This window comes from Pipistrellus hanaki, assembly GCF_964339955.1.
Source record: "Pipistrellus hanaki genome assembly, chromosome: 19".
NCBI classification, from domain to species: domain Eukaryota; kingdom Metazoa; phylum Chordata; class Mammalia; order Chiroptera; family Vespertilionidae; genus Pipistrellus; species Pipistrellus hanaki.
In genome coordinates, this window is record NC_140521.1 from 20,201,277 (window position 1) to 20,223,035 (window position 21,759).

At 48.0% G+C, this 21,759-nt stretch overlaps 2 protein-coding genes across 5 annotated transcripts in view; one reads left to right on the forward strand and one right to left on the reverse strand.

Moving 5' to 3' along the window:
- Positions 1-21,759, forward strand: part of RFC5 (replication factor C subunit 5) — a 490,240-nt gene that overhangs the window by 47,950 nt on the left and 420,531 nt on the right. The gene's annotated exons all lie outside the window — the stretch shown is intronic.
- Positions 1-21,759, reverse strand: part of NOS1 (nitric oxide synthase 1) — a gene marked incomplete at its 3' end in the record, with an annotated part of 100,044 nt that overhangs the window by 37,872 nt on the left and 40,413 nt on the right. For all 4 annotated transcript variants that reach the window (XM_084868251.1, XM_084868253.1, XM_084868254.1 and 1 more), the window contains exons 4-12: positions 14,231-14,359; positions 13,502-13,647; positions 12,275-12,437; positions 11,485-11,576; positions 7,909-8,050; positions 5,777-5,916; positions 4,247-4,421; positions 1,233-1,334; positions 298-492 (exon numbers count right to left, since the gene is read on the reverse strand). In XM_084868251.1, coding sequence (XP_084724377.1) covers positions 298-492; positions 1,233-1,334; positions 4,247-4,421; positions 5,777-5,916; positions 7,909-8,050; positions 11,485-11,576; positions 12,275-12,437; positions 13,502-13,647; positions 14,231-14,359 — 1,284 coding nt within the window. The remainder of the gene's footprint in view (positions 1-297; positions 493-1,232; positions 1,335-4,246; positions 4,422-5,776; positions 5,917-7,908; positions 8,051-11,484; positions 11,577-12,274; positions 12,438-13,501; positions 13,648-14,230; positions 14,360-21,759) is intronic.

The following is a 21,759-nucleotide window of genomic DNA, read 5'->3' on the forward strand; positions in this document are numbered from 1 at the left end:
GATGGCCACAGGATCCTTGCACAGAGTGGCTGGCCTAGCCTTTCTGCACTGTCCTGCTAGACCTTCCCACGCAGCCCTCAGTCCCTCCCAAGACTTTCATTGAGACCCCAGACTACTCGTTTAGTCTCCATGAATCTTTCTGCTAGGGCTGCACTGTCCAACATGGTAGCCACTAACCAAGCATGGCTACTGAGCACTTGAGTGTCCAAAGTGCTAGTCTGAATTGAGACTTGCGCTCAGCATAACATACACAAGGATATCGAAGACATAGTGAGAAGAGGCAGGGAGAGGCAGGACCTGGTATTCAAAGGAGGGGGTGAGCCGGTAGTTGAGCATCTCCTGGTGGAAGACAGGGGTGATGCTGCCAGACATGGGGGGCACAATCCACACCCAGTCTGCCGGACAGCCCCCCCTGCAGCGGTATTCATTCTCCATGTGCTTAATGAAGGACTCGGTGGCCGAGTGGTGGTCGACGATGGTCACTTTGTCACTCTGTGGGTGGAGAGGGGACAGGAGCCAGGAGTAAGAAAGCAGGGGTGTTTCAGGATTCTCCCACAGAGTGGCGTTTCCCGAAGGACAGGTCCTGGAAATGGTTTAGTGCCCAAAACTTCTCTGCATCTCTCCTTCTGACTATACCCAGGACCGTTACTGCAGGGAGGGACCCTGGCTCCTCTTGGAAGATGCTCAGGATCCCTGGGGGCTGTGGCTGCAAAGTGAGTCACTTTGTGGGGGTCACGTTGTGGCTAACAAGCCTCTCTTGCTAGTCTTCCTCTCTCCTCCCCCATCCTTTTTTTAAATGAACCTCTCTTTTATCTACCTGGAATTAAACAACTTGGTTCTGTTATTCCTTGTATTCATTTATTTACATTTACAATTCTTTTGTACTTAAGGCAACTGATCTTGGCTCTCCATTTATGGCGGTGATACAAAATCCTGTCTCTGTTAGCTGATAGTCTGAGTCCCTTAAGTAAGACACAGACAATACCTGACATCTCAATTCTAAAAAATCACAGGTGACAAGTCCCAACCCCCACTACTGTTCACCTCCGCCTCAAACGTCCACACTCAAGATCAACACGGAGAGGCAGGCATGCATGATGGGCAGTAGACCTCGCTGGTGGACCCATCTCCCCAAAGGGTTGTTGGCAGTGAGGGCTTTTGGACTTTTTGCTCAAAGGCTCTGAAAGGTTTAGTTCCTCCCTGAGGCTTGATGGCCAGGACCCCGGCACTACCTGGAAGCTGTAGAGAACTGCAATGTTGATCTCCACCAGCGCCTGGTCCTTCCACAGGGAAGACGTCTTCTTCATGTCCAAGTTCATCTTCTTGGCCACTTCCTGCAAGAAGAAGGGAAACAGACTTACAGGCTGGGATGCTTCAGACTAAGGAGGGGCAGGGCTAGCTCGTGTCATGAATGAACATCTTAATTATTAGTCAGCTCACTGGCAGAGTGAGTCACTCACTGAAGACTTCTTATTGAGGACCTACTGATGGTGGGAAACTAGAGACGTGGCTGGCCATTTACTATTGAGCGGAACTTACAGTGGGAGAGAACAGTTTATATTGTGATCAATGCTAATTCCTAGGAAGAAAATAAGATGAGGATATGGGGCAGGGTTCATTGAACCACGATAGTCAGGGAAGGCCCATGTGGAGGTGGCATACCAGGTGGGACCAAAATGAGGAGGAAAAGCAGGGCATGTGCAGACAGAGGGAGGCGAGGGTCTCAGCAGAGAGATAGCATGTGCAAAGCCCCTGAGGATGGTTCAGACTCGCAGCGTCTGAGATACAGAAAGAAGGGCAATGCATGCAGAGGGTGGGGAGTTGGCGGGAGTTAGTAAGAAGGGCAGGATCTTGAAGGATGTGCCACAGAGACAGGATTTTTATTCCAAATGTAACGAGGAGGGTCTTCACAGGGTTTTAACCAGAGATGTGGGGCTGGGAGTGACCTTGTCTATTTTCTAGTGGGAAAAGCTCTCCACCCATCCTGCTTCCCCCCCGGAGAGGCCACTACTTGTAATCTAGATCATGGACATTTTGAGCTTGACTGACTCCTTCTGACAGGTGAGGAAAGTGAGGCTGAGAGGTGCCTAGATTTGCTCGACTTCTGTAGAGCCAGTTGGCCTCAGAGCTGGAGCCCAGGGAGATGTGTACTGCCCAGAACCCGGGCGCTGCTCCCCAACCAGCTGGCGTCTCTGGCAAAAACAACCCCTGATGTTTGTTACAGCTGAAGCAGGAGCTGATGTCAAGGGTGGGGAAGACCGAATAGCAACTGCATTAATTAGAGCCTAGCTTTTCTCTTACTCTGTCAATTCCAGGCACTCGTGCGAAGCCGGGTCTCATTATGGGGCTAGAATGCGACAATTTCTCAGCTTTGGGTAAATCGCTTCCCAGCCTCAGCTGTCAACATTTGTACAGAATGGCAGCTGGAACTGGAGGCAGGGGTGGGAAGGAGTCTCACTTAAGTTACCCAGTGACTACTCGTTGCAGTCGAAATGCAAGCAAGTTCGTGGAGGCGGACTTATTGATTCACCGTTTGGGGCTGAAGCGTTAGGTTCAGCTTGGGGTCTTTGGGCCGCGACACAAATGCAGAAGTAAGGAATTTGCTGCTTTACTAAGTACATATAAAGCTCGAGTTATATATAAAAGGGGAGAGTGTGTCTAGCTAGTTATGCTGCTACTATTACAGCATTATTTTGGTTAACAAAAGAGAAATTAATTGCGGGGGGGGGGGGCGGGGAACACCTATACAACTTTTAAAAAAATCCCCAAAGGTGACTCAATGCATCTCTATGAACATTAACTAAAATGTTTTTTCCTTTCTTGCCAGAAGTCTGTACAGATCGGTGGCTGCCCCAGTAGAATCCTCTAGGGAGCTTTGAAAAATACTGACGCCCACCCGCTCCCTCCCCCATAGAGCAATTCCATCCACATCCTGGGGAGTGGGGTCTCGGGCACTGCTGTGCTCCCCTGGTAACTGCAGTGGACGGTGAGGCTGAGGACCTGGCTTCTGTCTTGCAGGCTAACAACCATGGATTTTTTTTTTTTAAAAAGTGAGATATAATTGACATATGATATTGTGTACATTTAAAGAGTACAAAGTTCAAGGTGTTGGTTGGGTACATTTATATATTGCAATATGATTACCACTGTAGCATTAGTTAACACCTGTAAGTAATTATTGTGGTGAGAACAATTAAGATCTAGTCTCTTAGAAACTTTGAAGTTTATACTAGAGTGTTGCTGATTATAATCTCAATGCTGTGCTTTAGATTTCCAGAGTTTATTTATCTGTACGACTAAAACAACATCTTCCCCAATTCTCATGCATCCCACCCCCCACAATCACCATTGGAACGCTCCGATCTTACCAGAGAACCCACATTAGCGAGATCATACCGTGTGTGTCGTTGTCTGTCTGACTTAGCTCACGCGGCCTATGCCCTCAAGGTCCATCCAAGTGGATACCTATGGGTTCAGCCACATAACCTAATGCTTGGTTCTGAGTTCTAATCTTGACTCTACCTTATTTACTGTGTGACACAGGCCAGCACTTCATTCTCTGCTTCTCAGTGCCCTATTTGAAACAAGGCCAGCGACAGCAGACTGTTGTCAGGAACATTTGCTGACAAAACCACAGCAATCCTGATGCTTTCACCAGAGCTGAGCACCAGGCAGCAGTCTGCAGATGAGGATGGCACTTTTCAGCAGATGAGGATGACTCAGCCAGGGAGGAAACCAGACCCTCCACTGAGAAACGTGTGTGGCGGAAAACCACCGACACTCCTCCTCCCTGGTTTTCCAGAAAAGAGGAAAAAAAAAAAGTCCCAAGTTCATCGGTCATTCTCAAACCCTTCTACCAGAGTTTGACACTGAGAGGCAGTGTAGCAGTGTGGCGATGAACTTGGACCACAAAACCAGACTGGGTTTGCATCCCAGCTCTGCCCTTTTCTAGTGGTATGACCTTGAGCTCATCATTTCACCCCCACAAAAGCCTTGGTTTTCTCATCTGTGAAAGGAAGCTTTTTAACCTGGAAGTTGTGGTGAGGATTAAATAAGCATGTTATACATGCTAAGTGCTTTGAACACTGCCTAGCACACAGCCCATACACGGTTAGTGCCACGGATGCCTCACTGAGACTGCAGGTTCTGTTGTAACCCATTTCCAGTTTCTAAGCCCCAAAGCCTGGCTGTGGGGAAGGACTGCTGAGCCCACCCCTTCTGCCTTGTGACTAAGGAGGGACCTCACCTCCAGGATGTTGTACCGAGAGTTGTCACAGTAGTCGCGGACGCCAATCTCCGTGCCCATGTACCAGCCGCTGAAGGGACAGGCGCTGAACTCCAGGCCGCCGATCTCCAGAAGCATGTTGGACACAGCAGGGAGGCCGTACCACTTCAGCCCCAGGTCCTTGAACCATTCAAACCTGCGGAGAAGGACGCAGCCCAGCTCACCATCGGGCAGGAGTCTCAGGCAGACAGAGGGTGGGACATCCTGAGTCTGGGGATGCTGAAATGCCAGCGACTGACTGGGGCTATGTCAGAACCTGATTCCTGGGCTCTGCTTCAGAGCGCAGAATTACAGGTCCAGAGCTGGGGCACGAGAATATGCATTTTGCCATGTTTCCCAGGTGATTTGCATGGATATTCAGGCATGTGAACCACTGCCTTGGACTGCTGTTTAGCTGCGAAGCCCACTCTGAAAGTTAGTCCAAGAGAAAGTGAGTTCCCTCCTTCTCAGGGCCTTTGCACGGCCTCTTTCCTCCTGGGACCTTCTTTCTTCCTCTATGTCTGTCCAGCTCTTATTTACACTTTAATTCTCAGCTAAAATGTTGTTTACTCTTTTAGAAAGCCTTCCCTGATGCCCAATCTGGGTAGGGTCAGGTGACATCATGCCTCCAGGCACCATACACTTTCTATTGCAGCATGTTATTGGAACAAAGCTATTTGTGTAAGATCAAAACTTTAAATAAAGACAGGATTCCACCCTGCACTCACATGACTCACTTGGTTTGCCTTCTTCTAGTCTCAGCCCTGAACTGGATCCTGGATTTATTTAAAATGTTGTCACATTGTACAGCACGTATTTTTTTAAAAACTATTTTTAATTTTTCTTTCTTTTTAAAAATATATTTAAATATATTTGTTGATTTCTGAGAGGAAGGAAGAGGGAGAGAGAGAGAGATATAGAAACATCAATGATGAGAGAGAATAATTGATTGGTTGCCTAGGGGATCAGGCCTGTAACCCAGGCATATGCCCTGACCTGAATCCAACTGGTTCATAGTTCATAGGTCGACACTCAACCACTGAGCCACACCAACCGGGCTATTTTTGATTTTTAAAAAAATATTGCATTAAAATATTATTCATCTTGATTATTGAGTTTGTTGGTGCTTGCCTCAATTTTGCCCCCAAGGCCACTGTGGATTTCCTTCACTCCAAATTCCTTTCAGACTTGACTGCCATCAAGTCATAGGGTTTTAAACAGCTGGGCCCCAAACAGGGTAGTAGGTACTTATGCACTCTAATCCTTTGGGCTGGGAAAGGGCAGGTCTGGGTCGTAACTTAGGAGTGGGGTAAGAATTCAGAAAAGATGGCAGTCCTCAGCTGGTCAAGGAGGAATTAATCTGAACCCAGGTCCCAGTGTGAGGACTGAAATCAAGAGCCCCTTTCAGCCTGTCTCTGGGCTGGAGAGAGAAAGCCAAGGGGTACAGAATGGGCAGAGGGGCACTGGGGAAAATCCACCCACCCTCACCAACTCCATGCCAGGCCCTCTTACTTGGGGTGCCTGATGGGCACTTCCAGCACCAGCTCTGGGGGAATCTGGAAGAGCTCGGGGTCATTGCCGTTGGCCTGGAGCAGGAGTGGCAGGACGTCGAAGCGGCCTCTCGGGGGCTTCCAGCCCTGCGCTATGCAGATCTGCAAGCAGATCCGCCGGTCAGGCACCAGCTCAGGCCCCAGACCCTCCCAACTTGTCGGCATTGGGAGGGGCAGAGCCCAGGCAGCCCATTCCTCTGGAGGGTCTGGGCCACGCCGCCTCCTTTGTCAAGGTCTCCCCGACATCACCACGTAACCAGTTTTACCCTCCAGTCCCACAGACAGAGGGTAAAACTATGCCCCAGCACCAGGCTTTGAGCACTCCAAATCTGGTGGGTTCCAACTGAGGCCATAAGTGCCATAAGAGGAAAATACCAGGCCACCGAGACAGGAACCACGCTTTATGACTTCTGGGCCTTTCCTGCCCACTGGGGAGGAATCTATAACATGTAATATGTAATATGTAATCAAACATATTAGGTATAATTTACTTGTAACTAGAGGGCCGATGCACGAAATTTGTGCAAGGAGCTCAGCCCTCACAGCCCCAGCTTCGTCCAGAAGGTCATCTAGAAGGTCATTTGGCTGTCCAGTCTAATTAGCAATATTATGCTTTCATTATTATAGATAATAAAGTTTAAATAAATTAACATTTAAAGCTATTTAACACAATTACATATATTACTCAAAAAGTATATTACTTTATTAATAAGTATAATAAATAGGTTAGTCCAATATTACCCACTATAACATTTTCAATACATAATTGAGATAAGAACTTATGAATAAGATATTCTCCACTCTCCTTCTTTGGTTTCTGTCTTGGTGATTTGGTGTGTCTGCAGACGGTGCTCACGAGCCCTGTGTGACCAGCAGCTGCTGTATTGGACAGCTCCAGGGAGAGGGTTGCAAAAGATACAGCTACGTGGCTATGTTTGGGTGGTTCTTTCTGCTGTGTTAGTACAAAGAAGCAGCATGAAATTATGCACGTAAAAGAACACGTCCTGTCAGCGAGGTTTCTGGAAACAGGATAAGAGGAAGAGGCACTGGCATCTATGTTCTGGGGGCCACAAGGACAGGGTCAGCCAACTCTACACTCAGCTTGCAGCCAAGTGGAGCAGAAAGTCTGGCTGAGTCTAAATCGGCACAGGTGCTACTCCTGGTCGCCCTGGTTACCGCTCCTTCCTTAGAATAGTAGCATTTAATCAGAAAAGCCAGATGCAAAGGCAGTTAGCAGCAATGAGGGAGTTCAGTGGCCCTGCCTGGCCAGCTCCTCTTGGGGGAGGTCCTGGGTGGAGTTTGAGGAGGGATTGAGGCAAGGACAAAGATGATCTTCAACTGGGGATGATTGGATGATTGAGAAAAGGGGGTACCAGGCCTGTGTGCCTGAGGTCACGGTAGGCATGGCATGTGCTTGTGGTGTCTGCCAGGGCACAGATGCTGTAAGCTGCCGTGCCTCAGCTGTGCTACCTGTCTGCATCACCTGGGAGGAGCCCTGGCTGGTGGTGTTTGTGTTTCTAGTTGCTTTTATGAGTTGACTTGGGCTGTCAGCAATAGTGTCTCTGCTGGTACAATGGAGAGTCCAGCCTATCCAATGAGGGTTGTGTGGGTTGAATAGTTGTTAAATGAATGAATGAGTTGAATAGTTGTTACATGAATGAATGATATGAATTTGATATATTACCCAACTCAAAAAAAGTGGATGCAGGCATGGTTTCCATATGTCAGCTCCTCTCCTCCAGGTGAGAGGCAGGAGATTTGGACTGTATTTCTAGCTTTCTCTCTGTTCATTTATTTCCTTGGATAGTTCATTTGGCCTTGGTGAGACTTAGTCTACCCACCTGTGAAATGGGACAATGGTTACCATCATGAGGGTCAAGCAAGGTAATGGCATGAAAATGACCAACTGACCACCTGTAAGAGAACCATCTGGTTCTCTCTGGGAGCCACAGAGAAAAGGAGGTTTAGGAAAGAATAAGTGGTAGTTCATTTGCTTCTCTCCTTATGATGATTACATTAAAATAAGAAAAATCTGTTAGTAGAAACAGTCTGGGTGATGAAAGCCCAGGTGGGCATGGACTGGGGGGCACGCACCTCTGTGAATGCCACGTTGGCTGGGTCCCCCAGGATGGAGCCGTCAGGCTGCTTGTAGCCAGCATAGCGGATAAGCTGGGAGTTCCATACTCGGAAATCGTGCTTGCTGTCGATCCTCTGGGGAAATATGGTGATGGCAGACCTGTGGGGGACGGAGGGGAATACCTGGTGTCAGGGCTTGCACTTTGGGGACACCCTCGAAAAGGTGTCACCCAGGTCAATGAGTGCATGAGGCTCAGGGTGGATTCCATCTGTGCCCAGGTCCCCAGGCCCTTGGAGCAGCTGTCGGGAGGAAGTGGCCTTGCCCCGTTGCTCCCTGTGTCTGAAGAAGGTGGAATGGGAGATCCCATGCCAGCTTGCTGATGGAAAAGGAATGCGTCTCATATGGGACTTTCAAACCATCTTGACTTGGGCCAGTCTCCCAGGGAGTCCTTTAGCAGCATGTAATCTCCGGAAAAGACCATCAGACCCTGCTTCCCTTTAAGAATGCACCATCAGCCCTGGCTAGTTTGGCTTCGTGGATAGAGCATCGGCCTGTGAACTGAAGGGTCCTGGGTTCAGTTCCAGTCAAGGGCACATGCCTGATTGAGGGCTCAATCCCCAGTAGGGGCATGCAGGAGGCAGCTGATCAATGATTCTCTCTCATCGTTGATGTTTCTATCTCTCCATTTCCCTTCCTCTCTGAAATAAAAATATAGTAATAATAATAATAATAATAAAATGCACCATCACCTGGCTGCAGTGGCTCAGTGGTTGAGCTTCTATATATGAACCAGAAGGTCAAGGTTTGATTCCAAGTTAGGGCACATGCCTGGGTGTGGGCTTGATCCCCAGTGTGAGATGTGCAGGGGGCAACCTGTCAGTGATTCTTTATCATTGATGTTTCTCTCTCTCTCCCTCCCTCTCATTTTCTCTCTCCCAAATTAATAATATATATATATTAAAAAAAGAACACAATCTTAAAAAAAAAAGAATGCACATCAATGTCCAATTCTCGTCTTTCTCCTACCAGAATTATCACCGTTAATTCTCGTCTGACCCCCTCCCATTCCATGCCAAAGTCTACAGGCTTACAACTAGAACAGATACCAACTTCCATTTGTATTCCATGTATTTACTCCGAAATGATAGATTGCCACTGGCCTCACCTGCCGAGCTAAGCAACGATGACACTGTATTGTTATTGAGTTGTAGCTGGAGCCCTGCTCTCTGTAAAAGCAGTGTTAGAGAGGCGTCAAAAATAGGTTAGCACAAAACTGAGATTTTCTCCTCAGCAGCAAAAGAGGGATTCATAAAAATCCACGAGGAGTTCCTGCCACGTGGATCCATTGGTCCCATCACTGGACCGAATCCCAAGCTATGGCTTGTGCTGGCATGGGAGTCACACTGTGGGCTCAACCATTGCTCACAGACCTCCCATCCACATCCTGCTCCTGGAACTTTGCCCCGTTGGCTGGAATCCCTCTCTACTGTCATGCTTCCAAATTCAAGCCCTGACTCAAATCTGCTTTCTCCACATAACATCCCCTGCCCAATCTGGTTCCCAAGGCCTTCTACCTGAGCCAATTGAAGTCTGTCTGCACAGGACAACATTGCCTTTAACACTGCAGCGATGGTGCAATGCACGTGGTGGTGAGTCCAGGTTGGGGGGAGGATGAAAGTGAAAGTCACAAAGAACCACAGGCACTCTTAAAAATCTCTTAGCAAAGGCTCCATATTGGGGAATCAACACAGGATAAGCCAATCCACTGTTTTCCCTCAATAAAGCAATAAAGCACAGTGCCACTCCTTTGGTTGAACACCGATAAAGGGCGTTTGTGTAATACATATTTTTTAAAAGTATGTTTAGAAACAGCAGAATCACACAGTGGGATGAGACACTCATGTGCAGGCACTGAGACCAACAGCAGAAATATAACACATTTATACCTCTCAGATCCCACGTCTCCTAAGCCTAATCTCAATCAATGGCAGGTGGAAACCCCGTGCTGTTTAAATTACCTCTCTCTCCCATCCCTTCTACCTTGCTCGCCTTTCTTTAGATTATTTCTATACATAGCATACATGCTCTTATGTATGTATTCAGATGTGTGGTTTTAAAACTTATTTTTAAAAAAAGAATCGGATGAATATTTTCTTTAATAGAAGATGTCATAAAGACACCCCAAAATGGAGGGGCACTGCCTGGTCTATGACCCCCCCTCCTCCCTGCCCCATAGTCATGCATCATTTGAAAACTACCAGAACAGCCCACAAGCTCCTTGAGTCTGAGATCTCAATCAAGCCCTCTTTAATGCTCAGTATATGCTAGATTTCCTCTGAAGGGGGAGGTCTTTTAGTAAAAAGATATACAGTTGACCCTTGAACAATACAGGGTACAGGGACAGTGACCCCCCAATGTAGCTGAAAATCCACAGCTAATTTTTGACTTCCCACAAAAACTTAGCCTACTGGAAGCCTTACTGATAACATAAATAGTCAACACATTTTTGTAGGTTACTGTATCCTTTAAAAAATATTTTGTATTCATTTCAGAGAGGGAGAAGGAGAGAGTGATAGAAACATCAATGATGAGAGAGAATCACTGATCAGCTGCCTTTCTTGCACGCCCCTTACTGGGATGGAGCCAACCACCTAGGCATGTGTCCTGAGTGGGAATCGAATCATGAACCTCTGGTTCATAGATGAGCTCTCAACCCCTGAGCCACACTGGCTGGGCTACATACTATATTCTTACAAATACAGTTAGCTAGAGACGAGAAAAATGTTATTAAGAAAATTAAAAGAGAAAATACATTTATTACATTTCTTGAAAAAAATCTGCATCTAATTGGGCCTGTGCAGTGAAACCCGCAGTTGTTCAAGGGTCAACTGAACTACTTCCCCATGCAGGCCCGGGGCTCAGATTACAGACCTTCTCCTACGGTAGGCTCAGCTGGCAAACACTGTTTCCTTCTCAAGGAAGGGACACATGCAAGAAAACCCATGCTTCATGCCAACAGGCCACTTTGGGGATGAGCTCAGTGTAGCCCCAATGCTTAAGTGAATATCCCTGCCTGACTGTAATTTCCGATGTAATGTAAATATCTGCTCTACAGCAGCAGTTCTCAACCTGTGGGTCGACCATCAGAAAACACAGATATTTACATTACGATTCATGACAGTAGCAAAATTACAGTTATGAAGTAGCAACAAAAATAATTTTATGGTTGGGGGTCACCACAACATGAGGAGCTGTATTAAAGGGTCAAGGCATTAGAAAGATTGAAAACCACTGCCATAAACAATGGGATTTTCCTATTCCTGGAAAGGAGAAACATCCCTTCCTGCCCCTCCATGGTGACATGGAATGGTGGGCTGAATGTGATTTTGGCTGCTGTAGCTTTGAAAACCACGTGGAATTCTATTTTTCCCAGAAGAGAAGGGTCATGGCGGTGGAACAAAGATGCCAGGCCACCGCTCCCAGCCTGGTGCATCTCCCCGAGGAGATGGGGAGGATTTCCCTGGTAGGTGAGCCAAATCCAGACCCAAGGGGCAGCGCTGGGGGACTCCCCTTCCCCAGGCTGGTCAGCTCACCTGAGGTTCCCTTTGTTGGTGGCATACTTGATGTGGTTGCAAATGTAGTTGAACATCCCATGAGCCGTGGTGCAGTCGCGGGCATCAAACACCTGGAAGAGGTGCACTGTGGGACGAATGGCCTCCTCTTTCCCTCCTCAACTCCCCTAGGGCAGCCTTACCATTGGAGGAGAGCCCAGAGCCCACTCCAGCATCTACCCCATTGGAGTGGTGAGCACCTCACCACTCCATCAAACCAGAAAAAATCCCTAAAAGTAGGCATGGATTGTAAGTGATATGGGAAAGGGATGGAGAGGAGAGGAGAGACTTTTAATGGACTGGTTATATTTCCTGTTAGGTTATTAGGGATAAAAAACAAACAAACAAACAAACAAACAAACACCAAAAAACAAAGAAACCCCTGAGCTCAAAAATGAATGTACTTCCAACTTGAAACCATTCCCCAGAGAAAAGTCCTACCAAGGGACACAGAATCTGATATTTTTAGTCAGCAGGCAAATAAAAAATAATATAAATAAGCAAAGAGTAGATGCAAGATAAAAGGGAGTGGTGGGGTCTGTGGTCAACTGGAGTGTATAAGCCTTAACAAGAGAGACACAAATTCATTTTAAAATAAACACTCTGTTGGCTATAGTCGTGAGACATGATTAGATTTGGCCATGATCTGAAGAATCTGAGACCCCATGTCAACCCTCTGGTGGTACTTCACCTTGGCCTCCAGGTGAGCCATTTTAAAGCTCACCCCTCCACCTGCCACCCTCTCCACTAATGGGCTCATCAAGGTATCTACCTGCAGCTTGGACCACTGGATCCTGCCGACACAGCGGGAGGCATTCCTCCAGGCGTGCTTGGCCCCGTAGATGAGCTCTGTGTCTTTGAGCTGATAGGTGCTGGTGGTTTCAATCTCTTTGTTCACCTCTTCCAGCCTCTCCATGTGGGCTTTGGAGCCAAATCTGCGTAAGGAGGGGAGGGAGCATCACCTTCTCTCCCAAATTAGACGTTGGTGAAAGGAGGAAGCTATGACAGGAGGCCAGAAGCCACAGAAAGTCAGAGTTGATTTCTGGACACAACAGTTCCAGCATGAAGCAGAGGCTGCAAACTAAAATGCCCACAAAGGTCCAGCAGTGACTGAACTGGCTGGGTGGGACCCATGTCTAGCCCAAAAGGGCCAGCCACCGCTCTACACCAGCTAGCTGTCATCCTGAGAGCAATGGAAGCCCCCTGCTGCAGATCTTTCGAAGAAACTGGAAATCTGAGTTTTAAAGAAAACTCTTCTAATTTTAAATGATGGCAGTGAATTAAACTTTAAAAATTAAAAAAATTATGAAAAATGCCAGACTTATGAAAAGGTATAGAGAATAATACAATGAACACCCACACCCCAACCCTAATAAATATTAAATAAATAAGGACTAATATTATTGATCCTTGGGGACTACTTCCCCATAATGGCCCACCTCCTTCCCAGAAGTGACTGCTATTTTGCATGTGGCATCTACATTCTCATGCTTTTGCTTATACTTCTGCCTACATATACAGATAGCCCCTAAATCATGTACATTGTTCTGCAAGTTTAAAATGTTTACATAAATGGTGATGACCTAAATGTACTCTTTTACACCTGTCCTTCCTTTTTTTCACTCCAAGTTATTTGTGCACTTCATTCCCATGAGCACACAGAATGTTAACCCATTCATTTTTTCTTTTTTACAGCTGTATAGTATTTCATTATGGAAAATAGCGCATCTTATCTCCTATCAATGGTGTTGCAATGGTTTCTAGTTGGTTCTTTAATTTTAATTTTTTCTCTATGTTGAACAGTGTTTCAGTGAACATTTTTATGGATGCCTTCTGTGCAAAAGTGTGAGAGTTTCTTTAGGGTATATATCCAGGCATGGAATTGCTTGAAATGTTTCCAATGTAAGCAACACTTTGCAGGCCAAACAAAAACATTTCTGGGGGCTAGATTTGGCTCTTGGGCCACCAGATTCCGACCTGTGTGTGTGCGTAAACTTGCCTTTTAATGGACGAGTAGTACTGATCAATGAACTCTTTGGCGAGAGGGAAGAGCTGCTCTGTAGTGCGGACGTCCTCAGGCCTCCGTAACTGATGAGAAGGCTGCATGATGGAGCCCATGCAGATGTGTTCTCTGCATCCCATTTCCTGGACGGAAAAGAGAGATTCCGGCTATCACTTGGTTTTTCCCAGGTGTGGAATGTACTTGGCTGTGGATCCAGATGGGACACTTGTGGTGGTGTCGACCTGGCTTTAATTCCCAAGGGAGATGTCACTGTTGGATGTGGTCATCAGCCAAGGTAAGGGTGATAAGCAGCATTTTAAGGTTCTGAAAATGTTTGTTCAACTCAACAAGGGAAAGAGTGGCTTTGTGACTGGCCTTCCTTTGGTACTGAATCTCCAGAAGCCAGGGGAGTGGCCACAGTGGCTTATTTGAACAAATCTATGATGTGTTGATTTCAAGCAATAGCCCGATTTGTTCCCCTCCCTATATTCCTTTGCAATAAGACTTTATGGCCACTCCCCATGAGAGGGGGTAGCCTCTTCTATCACCTCGTGAGTGGCCTGCAATACACTAGATATAAGGAGCCTCTGATGTTGTGACAACCAAAAATGTCTTCAGATAATGCCAGGTTCACAGGAAGTCCTCACCACAAAGAAGTATCTGGTCCCAAAGGTGGGTAATGCTGAGGTGGATAGATCCCGGCCTACACCCTCCTGAGATACTCACCAATGTGCTCTTAAGGTGGAGGGTGTCCGTGAGAACCACGTCAGTCTCCCAGTTCTTGACCTTGAGGAAGCGGGGGCACTTGGAGGGGCTGCCGTTCTTTGGGGGGGACTGCTTTCCTGAGGCAGGGGCCTGAGGAGAGAGGGAAGATGGGACGTTAGGCAGGAGGGCACTGGAAAATGGCCTCTGCTGGGACAGGAGCGGCACTGCTCCTCCTAGAACCTGCTCTGAGTTACCAACTGTCTGCATAGAGAAGGGGCTCCCCTCTCCCTGGCTAACCCATGAGATGGCTGGGAACCTGGTCCCTCCACCTTTGCAGAAGGAGGTGTCTCGGAAGAGCCTTTTGGGTTCTGTTCTGGGAGGAGAGTCAGGAACCCAAAGATGGCCAGGAGCTCCCTGGTGTGTAGCACAGGCTCTGGCTTTGAGCAGGGCCTCAGTGAAAGTTTGTTGAATGAATACACGACTGAAAGGACTCCATCAGTTTCTCCGAAGGATAAAATCCTCAGGGCTGAGGAATCAAACCCGAGGCTGGGTCAAGTTACTTTTCCTGGCCTTCCTTCTTCAGCCTGATTCACCGTTTCCAGCCAATGCTGGGGCAGCAGAAGGTTTAAATTAGAAAGGTTTGCAGCATAGAACGTTTCCCCCAAATTTCAGGTTCCTGCCTTTCAAAAGTGCCCAGCATGTCCCTGTCTCAGGGCCTTTGCACTTCCTGTTCCTCATCTTGAACACCTTCAGTTCTCCATTTGTCCTCACTTCTGCAATAAAACTGCCCAGTAGGTGAGGAGGCATAAGTCCTGGGCTGACCAGTGTTGGCCCCTCCATTCAAAGCCACGTAAAAGGATCACATTTTGTTCTGAGCAGTTGTCTACCTGCCTGGGAGAGGGGTGCCCATGCATCAGACAAGCATCGTTCACTCCACAAGTGTAAGGGAGTGGCAACAGGCATGCCCTGATGCGAGGACAGCTGAGCAGGGGAGGGGAGAAGAAGAGGCGACGTTCAGTGATGCTCATGCCAAAGAGTAGAGCAATGGGCCGTGACCTTGAGGCAGGGCCCCTTTGATGTGCTAGGTGCTGCTAGGCAGTGGGATAGCTGCTGAAGGAGTCAGACAGGCTCCTTGACCTGGAGCACTGCTGTGAGAGAAAGGGAGACAATAAGCAAGTGAATACACACACAGTATAATTTCAGGTGGTGTAAAGAATATGAAATAAAAGGAGGTAGAGGGGAGAAAGACAAGTGCAAATGTCCTGAGGTAGGGACGAGTACACTAAATTCGAAGGAACAGCAAAGAGGCCGGTGTGACTGGAGTATGTGAGTCATGTCAAGGTCAAGGATACGAAGTTAGAAAGAAGGCAGGGAGCACGTTATATCAGCTTGGAGGACCTGAGTTGGGTTAAGGAGCTGTGAATTACCATTAAACGGGCTAAGTCCAGGACAGAGAACACAGAGAACTCTGAAAGACTACTACTGAAAACTAACCATTCAATGAGTACTTACTATGTGCCAAGCAATAACCTTATCATCCCCATTTCACAGATGAGAAAATTGAGGCAAATAGTGGTTAACCAAGTTGTCCAAGATCACAGAGCTAGTAAGCCAGAGCCAGGAGTAAATCCAGGCAGTATGACTCTCAAACCATGCTCCTATTTGACAATCCTGCTTCTTGGCCATTATGCATAATTCATTCATGAATTCATTCATCATTCATTCATTCAACGCATGTTTACGGAGTATCTCCTATGTGCTAGGCAAGGCAGCAAGGGCCAGGACTATGTGACAAACTAGACAGATGTGATCTCTGCCCCCATCAAGTTTACAGCCAGTGGGAGGGGGATCACAACTGAATGAGCCACTGTAATTGAAAGCAATGGTACAGTAACATGGGAGAGTGATAGTAACAGGGGACTGTGCAAGTACATAGGAGAGGCATCTGGCCCAGAGCATTTGGCTTCTAAGTAAGACCTGAGGAACTAGTAGGTGTTCACCAGACAAAGAAGGGGGAGCAGCAAGGCCTTGCAGGCAGAGAGAACAGCTGTGCGAAGGCCTAGCAGAGCCACCTCTCTGGTCCCGTGGCCACCTCTGAGCTAAAGCATCCGTGCCGTCACGTTAGTGGGAAACAGGAGGCAGGCGAACAGATAGCTCCAGAATAGAGCATGGAACGGTAGCAGAGAACAAAAAGAAACCGCTGTGACTCATGATATCTCATTCCTCCCTGCCCTGGCCTGTTCTGGTCATCCCCAGTGATCCTCAGCTCAGAGCTGGACACCACCATCCACCCATGTGCGCAGGCCACAGCGGGGAGCTGTCCTGGGCATCATCCTCTTTATCTCCCACACTTACCCCATCCTCCACTCCCACCCACTGTAGTTTTCTAAGCAGCTCTAGAGTCCATCCACTCCTCTGTCCAACCACCACAATCTCTCACTTGGACGATGGCAGTCACCTCCTAACTGTTAGCCATTACTTATTACAACCGATGCTGTTATTCTACGAATACAATGCAACATCTGGTATTACTACTGTAACTATCGCTATAACTATACTACTGCCCGGCTGGTAGCAGGAGAGGGACCTCGATGAGTTCTTCCCTTGTTTGCTTTTGGCACTTTCCATCCTGCCAAACTTTAAGTCCATTTACTTGTGTCCCCATGTGAAGCTACATACAAACAACCGCACTTCCTCTGAAGGCCCGGAAAGACATTCTAAGTACTCCTTTAGACCTCTGTCTCCACTGCTGTCTCTTCCAGCAGACAAAAAGGTGGTGGAAGTCACATCTGGGCAAGCCTTTGTCACAACAAAATCCTCTGATGGTGCCGACAACCTGCACCATGAGAAGAAGCAGTCCTCCCTTGCCTGTGTGGGAGGCACCCGGACATCCTTCCTAAATATGAGGCGTCACTAGGCCAGTTTATAAACTCTCTGGACCATTTCATTAGCGCCCCGGAGGCTGAGGACAAGCTGGAATCGGGGGTGTGGGTGGGGTGGGGTCGGGGGAGTGGGGGGGGGGGGGAGGGTGAGAAGAGATAACAGAGGTGGTGCTGGTGTGGGGGTTGGGAGGGCAGATGGGTGGGAGCCCAGTGTGGCAGGAGCGGAGCTAATAGGACGAATAAAAGAGGACATCTGTTGAGGTGCCAGATGTGTGAGGGGTGGTCATCAGGAGCTGAGTAATTGGGGCCTGAGAGCCAGGCATGCCACTCTTCACCCTGGGCTGTGCTGAGTACACACTTGAAACCCAGCATTAGGAGACCTCTGGCAGGGCTGCCGTATTATTGGGGCTTTGATGTTTTAATTAGCCAGCAGTAATATTAGATGACTCAAGAGGGGACAAGTGGGAGATTAATATAGCAATCAGGGGCCCTGTGTGGGGGATGCAAATGACTTTTCTGAGTGGGGGCCCAAGTTCAGGATAAAAATGCAATTAGTGGACCTGTGAGTCATTATGCTGGGAACAGGGCATGAGTGGGCTCGGGCGGGCGGCTCTGTGTGTCCTTTTCTGAATTTGTGTCTGAGGGAGCTTTCCAGGTGGCGGGAGACACAGATTTGATTTCGTGGGTTCTGAGGGCGGCCTGCTCCTAGATTTGGGAAGAAGGCTCTGAGTTCAGGGGCATTTCAGAGCTGGGTCAGCACCTCTTAGCAGAGGCCTGAAGAAATGAAGGGAAGTGGCCTTGCAGCCCAAGGGGGGACAGCTAGGCAGGGCCACTGTCAGCCTGGGGCTCCAAGCCAGGAGTTCATGCTTGTAGGACTTCTGACACCCTGATTGCTTCTCCTGTCCTTCCCTCCCTTCCTTCTCTCCTTCAGCAAGTACATACGGACACCTACTGTGTGCCAGGACTGGTGTTTAGGCTCCTCAGGTTCCCATTGTCATCCCACAACTGGGAGAAGCACCTATTCTAGTCGGGGTCTGGAAACTCAGGGCCGTGAGCCAAACTGGTTTGCTCCCAGTTTTGGCACAGCCTATAAGCTAAGAATGGCTTTTCCATTTTTAGTTTGAGTGAAAAAATCCAAAAACTAATATTTTATGTTGCATGTGACTTACATGATGTTCAGATTTCAGTGTCCACAAATAAAGTTTTATTGGCACCCAGCTACACGCACTCATTTCTGTACTGTCTATGGCTGCTTTTGTAATACAATGATAGAGTGAGTAGCTGTGATGAAGACGAAGATTGTATGCCCACAAAGCCAAAACTCTTTCCCATCTTGTTCTTTATAGGAAAAGTTTGCAGACTTCTGAGCGAAAGCACTGGATTCCACTGGCTGAACTGTAAGCAATTTTACTGTGTCTCCATCTGCCTAAATGCTTTTGTAATCATTTGTTAAAACAACGCCTCCCTCACCTGTTACTCTGTGCTGCCTCCCTACTATTACTATGTTTTATTTTCCTTCACAGCTCTTACCCCTGCTTGCAATTACTATGAGTGTGTATTTGCATGTGCATGCATTTGTATCTTATACATTTATCTATGTGTCTCTACTAGTAGATAGAGTTTTCTGCCTACCCACTGTTCACTTTGTTCCAGTGCCCAGCATGTACAACATGTTCAACAAGTATTTGGGGTCAGCTGTAAACTGAATTGTGACCTCCTGAGTTCATTCATTGAAGTCATAACCCCCAGTGTGACTATATTTGGATATAGGGTAGTTAGGAGGTAATTAAGGTTAAATGAGGTCATGAAGGTGGGCCCTTCATCTGATAGGATTGATGCCCTTAAAGGAAGAGGAAGACATACCTCTTTTGCGCATCCCTCCCCCCCTCCCCCCCAACACACAAGAAAGGCCACGTAAGGACACAGCAAAGGTGGCCGTCTGCAAGCCAGGAAGAAAGCCCACACCAAATGTAACCACGCTGCCATCTTGACCTTGGACACCTGGCCTCCAGAACTGTGAGAAGTAACTTTCTGTTGTTTAAGCTACAGTCTGTGGTATTCTGTTATGGCAGCTCGAGCTGACTAATATAAGATCAAACGCATTTCAAAATTGAAGAGTCTGCTTGACCAACATGACTCAGTGGTTGAGAATCAATCTGTGACCCAGGAGGTCTCTGTTCAGTTCAGGTCTGGGCACATGCCTGGGTTCCGGGCTTGACCTCCAGTTAGGGGATGTGCAGGAGGCAGACGATCAATCATTCTCTCTCATCATTGATGTTTCTATCTCTCCCTCTACTTCCTTCTCTGAAGTCAATAAAATATTTATTTTTTAAAACCGTGGAGTCCCTTAAATGCTTAGCCAGAGACTAAAGAACCCCTGAAGCTACCTGACTGAAGGGGTGACCTTATCAAAGCTGAGTATTGAAAATATGTGACTGCAAGGCCTGCAGGCTAGGAAGGAGAGAGATGAAGACTGGGGTGCCAGGAGAGATCCCTGAGGTGTGAGAGGGTGAGAAGGAAAAGGACCAAGTCAACACTGACTCAGAAGCTTCCGGCCTGAGTGGGTGGGAGCCAGTGAGCCTTATAGCAGGAGTTGAAGGTGATGAGAAGGTGGTGAGAGGAAGGGAGGATTTTCAGGCATGAAGGTAGACACCAGCCATAGGAATAACAGAAGCCAGGCCCTTGCCCTTTCTGGGTTATGGGCTGTCACCATCAGGAACCTCTCAGTGATGCAGGGACAAGAGCATGGCAGCGGGGTCCCTGGGAGACACAGAGCATCTCAGGAATGGCCATTGGTTGAACTGTCCCTCCCAAATTCATATGGTGACGCCCTGCCCCCAGGAGCTCAGAATAGGACCTCATTTGGAGTTACTAATGAAGTGATTCTGTTACAAGGAAGTCATCAGGGCAGTCCTAATCCAACATGACTGATGTCTCATAAAAAGGGGAAATTTGCCCTAGCTGGTTTGCCTCAGTGGGATGGAGTGTCGGCCCCTGGACTGAAGGGTCCTGTGTTCAATTCCAGTCAAGAGCATATACCTCAGTTGTAGGCTCGATCCCCGATCCCTAGCCCTGGTTGGGGCACATGTGGGAGGCAACCAATTGATGTCTCTCTCACATCAATGTTTCTCTCTCTGTCTCGTCCTCTCCCTCTCATTCTCTTTAAGAATCAGTGGAAAAATACCCTCAGGTGAGGATTAACACACACACACAAATGTCAAATGAAAAGGGGACATTTGGAGACAGAAGCACACCCAGGGAGAATGCCAGGTGGACATGAAGATGGTCATCGACAAGCCATGGAGTGGCCTGGAGCAGACCTTCCCTCACAGCCCCCCGAGGGAACCAGCCCTGCCCATTCCTTGAGTTCAGACTTCTGGCCGCCGGAACTGGGAGACCACTGATTTCTGCTGTTTCAGGCCCAGTCTTTATTACAACAGCCCTGAGGAGCCGAACCTATTCCCCAGGGGCTAAGGCCCCAACCTGTACAAAGCAAGGCGTTTCCTTTTCGTTCACTATTGATGCCAGGGACAGCTCCTCCATGATCCCCCTGCAGTAACCTGCCTGCTAGGCTTCCACGCAAATGAGGGCAGACACTGGGCTGAGCTGGGCAGCAGGCCATCCCCACCAGGGGCCAGATGCCCCACACAGTGCCCTTTGCTGCAGTGCCCCGCGGCATGCTCTACCCCCAGGGAAGCCAGTGTTACCCAGTTACGAGCTGCGGCAGCTCAGGGTTCAGGACCACAAACCTGCAAACCAGCAAGTACCCATCCATCCGTGCAATTAAAAAATTGCTACTTAACAAACTTAACCAACTGTGTTTAATGCCTTGGAGTATAATTTCCTTGCAGTGTATTCAAAGCATTATTTTGAAAGTGATTCATTCTTTATAATAACTCTGTGGAAGCTTGAAATCGCTTATTCTTCTCCCCCTACTTTGATTTTACAGCCCACGGTCTATACTCTGGAGGGGGATGGAAAAGGAGGTGCTTGGGGATCAGTCCCATAACAGGATGGGTCCACGGATGAGGGCCTCTGGAGATGAGGGGTCTTTAAATTAGATTGTGGATACTTTATCCAAGTGGGTTTATGCTTATTGTTGCAATGAAATCACAAGATAACTAGATAGACAATGTGCAACTTGGTCCCATTACCACACAAGAATGTGTATGTGTGTTATGAATTAATTTTATTTATTTTTATAATCCCTAAGTATGGACACTAGCCCCAAACAACTGAAGCCAGCCCTGAAGGGCAGAACCTTGCTCCAAAGAGCCAGCCTCGCCCCTAAGCAACACCCCTCCTCCAGCAGCCCCGGGGCCAGCCTCACCATGTCCCAGTGACTTCTACAAGCAGCTCCCCCTGGAGAGTCAGCAGCCCTTTCCACCTCAGGCTCCCAGGCAGAGTGTGCTCACTTAGGGTCCTCTCCTCTAAGGCAGTCTTGGGGGACCGGGGCTTCCCCATGGCCGGGTCCATTGATTTTAATGGACCTAGCCCGGATGGCCCAGCCAAGGTGCTGACACTCGTTCCAAAGAGCCAAGCGTAGGCCCTAAGACCTCAACCTCGTCCCAAACAGCTATAGCCAGTCCTGAAGGGCAGAGCCTCGCCTTAAAGAGGAGAGCCTAGACCAGGCCAGCTGAACCCAGTCCTGAAGGGTGGAATATGCAG